General features: G+C 45.4%; 1 protein-coding gene across 3 annotated transcripts; it reads left to right on the top strand.

The window, feature by feature from the left end:
* Window positions 1-2020: 2020 nt before the first annotated feature.
* On the top strand, window positions 2021-8293 carry TAC1 (tachykinin precursor 1). Of its 3 annotated transcripts, none has more exons than XM_018075195.1 (6): window positions 2021-2112; window positions 2785-2922; window positions 3036-3132; window positions 3744-3767; window positions 5423-5476; window positions 7664-8293. In XM_018075195.1, the coding sequence occupies exons 2-6, from the start codon at window positions 2800-2802 to the stop codon at window positions 7711-7713; spliced, it is 348 nt and encodes a 115-aa protein (XP_017930684.1). In that variant the 5' UTR covers window positions 2021-2112; window positions 2785-2799; the 3' UTR covers window positions 7714-8293. The 3 variants fall into 3 exon arrangements, with proteins under 3 accessions (XP_017930684.1, XP_017930686.1, XP_017930685.1); XM_018075196.1 differs by having other exon boundaries at window positions 2088-2150; XM_018075197.1 differs by lacking the exon at window positions 5423-5476.
* Window positions 8294-8831: the final 538 nt, after the last annotated feature.

Below are 8831 nucleotides of genomic sequence, written 5' to 3'. Positions count from 1 at the left end.
AAGTTCATAGTGCAATATCTGGGTATTGCAGGTCTAAGAATGATTAAACAGCCAATTTATTTTAGAAATTGAGAAAGAGAAAAGTGAGCTTGACCTATTAGTCAGTTTTTCTCTTCCACAAAACTATTAGATAAGTCTAATAAGTCTAGATAAACTACTTGAATTCATTAAAGTTTCTGAGGAATAGAACGATCCCCTTTTTAAGTTTTCTTCTCTTGCCCTCTCAAAAAAGAAAATCCCTGTAATTTCATAGGTCAAGTTATGATTATATCCATTTTGGTAAAATTTTGAATTAGAGAACAGAGACTTTTAGTTAAAACTTTCTGTGGACTCCTGGATGATAGAAATTGATTTCACAGGAAGTTGGGAGTTCTCAGGATTTCTGTGAGACATGAGCTTCATCTGTAGGATTGGCAAGCCTAGTTTGATATATACGACCTTTGCTCTATTGTCACTATAGTTAACAGAAACAACATAGTGAAAAAACCCACAAGAAAACAACTTTTCTTCAAGAGTTTTCAAAGTTCACACATCAAAGGGAATTATCAAAGCTGCAGCATGAAAATCTGATGGTTTGGGTTCCCAGAGTTGCTAAACATTGCCATTCCTGCCAGCTTTCGACAGGCAGAACGAGAAGCACCACTCATGCTTGTGGTCTCAGCAGAGGTGCCCACATCAGTTACTGCACGAAGTCCCTTACTGGGCTTTTCCAAACCACTGTTTTTCTCAACCACCCTATCAAAGCAGCCCGTGTTGACTAGAGCAACTCTCAGCTCAATGGGTCACAATCTTTCTTATTTATGTGCAGTCCTATAGACAAAGAGTAGACACCTCCAGAATCTGGAAGAATCTCATTCCTGGCTGTGCTCTTGGGAATACTTTGTGGTCTGAGCAGCATTTCTGGTTAACAGAGAGGCCAGGTATTAATCATGCATTTATTTAGAGAACAAAGGCCCAAGTCCTCCTTGGATCCACAAGAGAGGAGTTTTACCACTGTCACCTCAATGGTAGCATCCTGGAGCAAGCAGAGGTGTGGTACGGAGGAGCTTATTCCAGCTCCTGAGTACTCCCTTCTTTATCAAAAGAAACACTGTTAACTCTGTCCAGATTGCATGATTTAGGCTGTGGTACTGTGCACCATGATAACATGGGGGCTGAGAGACCACCAAGGTTAGCTGAGAAGCCTCATGCACAGTTGACCTTGGAGAAATAAGATGGAACAACCATGAAAGGGAAGATAACCTAAGTAATTATATGAGCCAAATGCCAGCAGCAGTGCAAAGCTGTCGTAGGGGAAGGATGCAGGCAGGGATGTGCTGCTAGAGAGATTGGCTCATTTCCAGTAAAGGCATTCACCTGTCACAGCAGCCAGCCCAGCGGTACCAGCCCGGTGCCTTGTGCCGGCAGCCCGTCTGCAAGCACACACACGCCAGACCTGGGGTGCAATCACTCAGCCAGGCGCTTCTCAGCTTCGTGCATTCCTCAATTCTGATCCCAGCGGGCCGGGGCCGCCCGAGCAGTGGCACAGGGAGGGCAGACGTGGGGAGAAGGAACTTGCCCGGGCACGGGAGGTAGCTCGCTCCCCGCATTCCGCTCGCCCCCGGCTCCTGCCCCTCTCTCCCTCCCGGCGGTGCCGCTCGCAGCGAGAGCAGCTCTCCCTGCCCTGGGGGACCGGGGCGGGGGGAGGCAGAAGTGAAAAGCGGTATTCGCAGCCTTAGGTCCGCGCCCGCATCTCGCATCCACATCCAGAGCCTTATTCCGCGTCCGCACCCGCAGCCGCAGCCGGACGCGCCCTCGCCCCGGCGGTGCGGGGGCAGGCCCCGGGGCGCGGAGCTGCCAGGCAGAGGGAGTGTGGTGGGGGAATGTCGGGGGGAGAAGCCGCCCGGCCGCCGAGCGCAACCCCACGCAGGAGCGGGAGATGGGGCGGCGCGGAGCTGTCGCCCGGGGGGGGGGGGGCTGTCACGGGGCTGGGACCACAAAACCGGGGGTAATTGCATTTAGGCAAATGAGGTTGCCTCGGCCCTCCCCGTCTCCAGGTATATAAAGTGGGGAGCGCGCCTCTGGCCGGCCAATGCGCTCGGAGAGCATCTCCCACCCTCCGCGCTGCTGACGGTGCGTGCGCCTCCGGGAGTCCGTCCGTGCCTGTGAGGGTGCGCTTGTCCGTATGGTTGTGAGGAGTGTGCGTGGGTGCGGGGGGTCTGTATGTGTGCACTTCTATGGGGTGGGTGCCTATACCTGCTTGTGTGCCTCTGAATGTGCCGGCATGTTTTTGTGCCTGTCCTGATGTGTGAAGGAATGAGGGTGTACCTCTGGATACCTGTGTGTGTGTGTAGAGAGCTGCATCCCTACGTAGGTGTGAGCAGCTAAGGTGTGTAGTTATTTGTGTGAGTTTGTAAGTGGATGCATGTGTATCTGGGTGTGTGTATTTATGTGGGAAGGGGTGAATACCTGGATGTATTTCGACGTGTGAAGGTGTGTTTATGTATAACCCTCTATGTCCGTGTGTGGAGGGGTACCTCTGCCTGTGTGTGTGTGACTGTGCACTGGGGTGCACACGAGCTGCGTGCCAGTCTATTTATGTGTGGGGTGTGCGTGTGTCCAGAGGTGACTGTAGCCGTCGGGGGGAAGGGAGGGTGGTGTGACTCGGCGCCTGTGGAGTCTATACGTGCGAGGTAGCGTGTCCCCAGGTGTGCCCCGGAGGCAGCTGTGAGTGTGTGTGCAGGGCTGTGCGTGCTCGCTCCGCCGGGGCTCGGGGTGCCGGTGCTCCAACCTCTGCCCCCGCAGGACGTCGAGGCGGCGATGAGGCTCCCGCTGGCTTTCGCCGTGCTCCTCCTGGCCTCGGCGCAGGCGCTGGCCGAGGAGATGGGAGCCACCGACGACCTCAGCTACTGGTCCGACTGGTCCGACAGCGATCAGGCGAAGGTGAGCCCTGGCGGCCCCGCGGGGTGCAGAAGCGAGGGGCTCGGTGCCGGGCACTGCCTGGGCAAAACGGGGTGGGGGCTCTGCGCTGAGCGCCGCCCGCTGTCGCCCCGCAGGAGGAGCTGCCGCTGCCCCTGGAGCACTTCCTGCAGAGGATGGCCCGGAGACCCCGGCCCCAGCAGTTCTTCGGCCTCATGGGCAAGCGGGATGCCGGTGAGCGGGGTGGGGGGCTGGCTGCTGATCACGCCTCTCCACTCGCCCCTTCTCCTAGTGCCTCCCCAAACTCCACAGCGGTTGTCGCTCGGGTTTAGTGTGTTACGTCTTTTTCAAAAGCTGCCATGTGGGGTGTTCGGGGTTTTTTGTTTGATAGTTTATTTCAAGTTTTGTATCAGATAAGCTCACCAGTTGGAAAAGAGAGGGCTTCACATTAAAGTGCCAAATGCACACCAATTACAGCACGCAAATCCCGGTGAGGAATATCATGACGATTCATGGGATAATTCATACATGCTACTGAATTGCCCATGTAGGGAAATCTGTTCTGTGTACAATTATTGCCATGTTTACTGATCCAAGAATTGATCTAAGAAACTGGAGCTAAACTGATCTAAATTATGTGGGTTTAGCTAAAGCAAGTTTTTGCAGTCTCTTCGAAGAGAAATGCAGTTGTAAACCATCACTTTAATTTCCCTTAAGTGGAATATGCGTAGGGTAGGTTTTGTATTTGATTTTTCAAAACATTGCAGTAGTATCATATGTGTATGCCAATCCTTTTACGACAACTCTTTTTTCCGCTTTTTCTCTTCCTTTTCTCTTCCAATCAGGATATGGCCAGATCTCTCACAAAAGTAAGTTTAAAAAAAATGCAAATAAGTAATTATTAGAAGATATTAAATAGGGAATAGTGTATTTGACGGGATTAGTTAGAAGATGACTGGTTTCAGCCGAGGAATGGCAGCACTTCTGGTGAAGAAATGTTCTGTTAAAGGATTGAAACCTCCACCCCAGTGCCGCTGTGAGCCTGTATCTCATCTGAGCTGCCGCAAGCTTTGAAATTTCAATCCATATTAATGTGCGGATGTTGCAGCTCTCACTTATTTCCCTAGGGGGGGATTCTGTAAGCCTTTCTTATAGTCAAGGCAGGCTTACTGCCAGACTCAGAGAGGAGCAATTAAGATGACAAAATCTGGAAAATTAGAGTATTGAATTTCCAAATCCCCAAGAATGCTTTCACAGGAGAGCCCATGTCCTCACATGCGAGATGCTGTATCTGTGCTCTCAGCATTGTCTGGCTGGGAATCAGATCCGTGCTCACAGTAGGGGCTGATTGATGATGTGCTGCCATATGAACAAGCCTATCTTGCCCCATTAATAGTGTGCTTTGCTCTGCTTCTGTGTAACATCAAGCAGGAGATGGTATCAGCACTGTGGTGTTACTTTGTTCTGTGCAGTGACAGTTTTATTCTCTGAATTTATCTGAAGATGTTTAAACAGAAGCTGGAAGACTTTTAGTAAGTAAAAATGATCTTGTATTCTGTGACACCTCCTCTGTCCACAGAGATCAACAACTGTCCCAGTGTTCTGTTATCCATAAGATGCTTTCACTAGGGTTATGCCTCTGAAGACCAATAAACACTTTGATACAAAGCTCATGCCAAATAACCTGCTGACAAAAGTAAAAAAATTATAGATTTCTGAAACTGCTTCAGATTGAATTAATACATGTGAGGTCTGAGGATCTTGTTTTGTAGATGAATTAGCCAAGCAAAATTCTTTCCAAAGAGAAATTTCTAAGTTTACCTCAAAAGTCAGTTTAGATGAGGAATGAAAATGAGCCATTCTTTTTTATCTGAAACTATAGCTACTATATCTTGCTTTATGCTGTAGGCCAGAACTTGGAGTAATTTATCCTCTGCACATCCAGTGCCTTGAGAAGTACTAATGGGACAGGAAGGTAATACCTGAACTCATAAATATTCCAAATACAAAGCCAGACTGTCTAGCTCAGACGTGTCCAGACATAGAGTCCCATTGGCTTCCTCTGCAGTAAGGGCTCTACCTGACCTCTGAGGGAGATTTTTCTTCCACGTTACAGAAATAAAACGACAACAGATAGAAGAGATGCCTCACACAGATGCAGGCTATACCAAGACACTGCCTTCTTGTGCATTTTCTCAAATCAGTAGGAATTGTACTGGGAGAGAAATAAGAATCCTTTAGTGGTCATTGTTTTTCCATTATACTTAAAGAAACAAATCCACAAAACGAAAAGTCTATCTAAACTAATGAGAAGATGTCCACTAACTGGCCTGTGCCTTGGTCTAACCTGTTAAGTCTGATTAGTCAGGCTGATCTTTATTTTTTGTTGTCTGAGAGGGATGTGAACAACTGGTCTGTGAGATAAACAGTTTTGGAGCCTATCTTCCTTCCTCGCTAAAACACGTTATCTTAGAAGCCTGCCTAGTTAAAATGTATTAAAACACCCCTAAATATATTTTTTCAGGGCATAAAACAGACTCCTTTGTTGGACTTATGGGCAAAAGATCTTTAAATTCTGGTATGTATATGACTAAATCTGATACTTGGTGATATACAGCCTCTTCATTCCGTTGCCTCTTTGTTCTCTCCCAGCGGATGGAAGAAGCAGTGTTTATGTAGTGTAGACTCAGAGTTCTCTGAAAAAGACCCAGGATTTTCTTTGTTACCCAAGATATTTCAGGGTTTGCTTTACTCCAGTTCTTGAGATAGTCAGGCTGGTCTGAGCTGCAGGAGACCTCAGGTAAAAGTCTCCAGGACACTTTCATTACTGCCCTGTCCTTGCATGTTCTGCTGGTCCCCAAAGTACTAATACAAGAAAAAAATCTAAATTTTACGGACATGCCAAGAAAAATTCAGAGTCTGAAAATGTAAAGTTCATTTACATTTGTGGTCCAAATCCAGACCTCATCGGGTAAAGGAATATCCTCATTGTCTCTGGAGATCATTATTCCTAAAACCTGGAGCAGAAGGTGGAAGAACAGCATCTCATTCTGCAGATCAAGCTGTTGAACATTCCCAACCTCTTCCAGCTTTTCACTTCACCCAAAGCATTTTAAGCTTTGAGTGGATACTGAGAATTTGTATTATTTTCCATAGCATCCATATGGGGCAGGATTCTCCTCTCCTCTAATGTGCAGAACTCCTGTGGGTATCTGCAAATTGGCTGTAGCTCTACCTTCCCTGTGCTATAGGGTTGTACTGAGGAAATCCCTCAGTGTGAACTAAAGTATCAGTTGATTCTCCAGAATGGGAATTAAAAAAATAAAAACCCTGATATATATTTTACATCTCTGAAATAGTTCCCACTGTTTTGTTAAATGGATGATAAATGTTAAATTACTAGCTGACACCTTTATATTATGTGGATACATGCTGTGATCTACATTCTGCAATTATGGTTGTCAGTAACTTTTATTTTCAATTAAACTAGCAATATTGCTCTCTGCATCATTTTACAAATTGCTATGTATCATGAATAATTTTATACAATTTTATCTGTGGTGGCAATAGCTGTTAAATGCATGATACCTGTAAATATATCTGCTATCACAAAAGTAAATAGCCTGGAAGTAATAAAGTGGGTTTGGCTTCCATTGGGATTACATTTACATTAATATGAGAATATAAATACAGCAAATGTTTTAAAAAATGTAAAGATTTTGTTGCCCTAATTTCAAATTGCTAGTAGTCAGGCTACTATTATGTGGTATTTCTAACAAAGGCGAATAATGAAGTTTTGCCCTGTTAAGCTATGTAATACCTGCCTGACAGGTTAAACTAGAATTCACTGCTTTTCTGCCTGATTCATTGGGAGGGAAATGGTAAGAAGTTGCTTCCCCAAAGGACTGTGTAATCAGAGCAAGATCAGGAGTAGTAAGCGTTAGGACTATCCTTACTTATCCCTACTGGAAAATGTTTAACTGGGCAGGATCTTTACCTGGTGCTATGGTTTTCTTCTGCAGAAAGCCCCTGAGAACTCCAGCAATGTGCAGGAGTTTATGCTGTCTTGCTGGGTGTGAGTGGGGTGCTGATTTGAAGTCTTGTGTGACAAAGCAGGGTATTGGATGCTGATGTCTCAGTCCCTGTTTTGGGGACAGACCTGACCAAGAAGGGCTCTCTGGGGTTCACTCTCATTTTAAAAGAGCAAGAAGGAGAGATCTACCACTACTAAACACAAAATATGTTACTGAAGACTATTTTAGGCTGCAACTAGTCCACAGGAAGTCTGAGTCAATTTGAGGAGCTTGGCTTCTGCCATAGTCTTTAGTAAAAGTTAACCCTGTGTGCAGGGCTTGGGGACATGGAGGGTTTAAACCTGAGAAAGAGCTGACTGTGCAGGAACGAAGGTGGACATGTCCATGCAGAAAGCCTCTACCCACAAATTGACCTGAATGCTCAGATCCCATAAATTAGATGGATTACTGGGAGGTAAATGGGCTCTGAGTTAATGGTACTTCAAGCAGCTCAACAGATGATAGGTCGAAAACACTGCTCAGACCTTCAGCCTCCAGGAGGACAGTGTAGTCTGAGAGATAAAACAAATCAAAGCAGCTCAGGGTTGGGCAGGGAGGCCTCGCCTCTGTTCCAAATATGCCACTGAGGTCCAGCAGTGACCCAGCTGGCTGCAGGTCTCTGACATTTCTTGTGCTTGCAGGGGTTTATGCAAGGCTGTACTGTGTGTTTCATTCTGCTTCATTTTTTGCAGGGTCCTCTGAAGGGAGCATAGCACAGAATTATGAACGGAGGCGTAAATGAGACATTCCTGCGCATTATTTACTAAACTTCATTTGTTCTGATGGCCAATGCAGTGTAATATAAACTAACCACTGTATGGAATAATTATTTATTTAACAACTGATGGGGTTTGGGTTTTTTTGAGTTGTACATTCAATAAAATTATTATTTTTCATATTGTGGCAGTGATACATGTTGTGTAGGTGTGTTGTGGTTCTGAAAGGACCAGCAACCCTGGTGATGTCTCACAGCAAAGCACATCATTTGATATGACCCATAAAGTTATGTTTACTAAACCAAGCAAATATTCTTTTGTTCATTGAAAGCGAGTCTATCAGCTTCACAGCCAGTGCAGAACAGAGCTGACGTTCAGTCTAGTGCCTCAATTTGTTTTCATGTTTATAATGTACTGTAATTTCTGTATCAAAAAATATATTTGTATCATTACAGCATGTTTTATGTTCTGTGACTATGTATCTATATATTTTAAAAAGGGGGTGGGTAATGTTTGAATGGGAATCCAAGGTCTTCATTTCATAGTCTGGAATTTTATGACAGTAACATTTTAAATAAAAACTACTCTGGGGCTTTTGCAACATAATTCTTTTGGTGATAGTAATGGAGTTATTTCCCACGTTGGTCTGGAATGAGATTTAGGTCCAAGCAAGAGCGGTCTGAGACTGGAAAGAAATATCAAATTAATGGTTTCTTTTTGCAGGGAGACTGTGAGCTTCCTCATGTGTGTTTGGTGAATGTTTGGAGGATATGCTACTGGACACAGGAATTCCTGAGATTGCTTCAGGTCACACAAGGTGCCATCCATCCTTAACCTGATGGAAATCAAGAAGCATGTTGTCTGAATGAAAAGGGCGTGGTGTACCCCCCAGCTCCAAGTGGAATAATTTGCTGTGGAATTCACCCAGTATTGTAGGTTTATTATTTGAAAGCTAAGCTTTTAATAAATTCTAGCCCTCAGATTCACAATAAAAGCACCTGTTGACTTGAATCCATGCAATATAAGAGAAAAAAAAGTGAGCGTAATTATCTTTTTAATTAAACTCTCTGGTTACTACATAAGCAGGACAGTCCTGAAATGCTACATACATCTCACCAGATGCCAGGGCATCTGGAGATCTATC

This window comes from Manacus vitellinus, unplaced genomic scaffold, assembly GCF_001715985.3.
Source record: "Manacus vitellinus isolate BGI_N305 unplaced genomic scaffold, ASM171598v3 scaffold_3_pilon, whole genome shotgun sequence".
NCBI lineage: Eukaryota > Metazoa > Chordata > Aves > Passeriformes > Pipridae > Manacus > Manacus vitellinus.
This window is presented reverse-complemented; position numbering and strand designations above follow the sequence as displayed.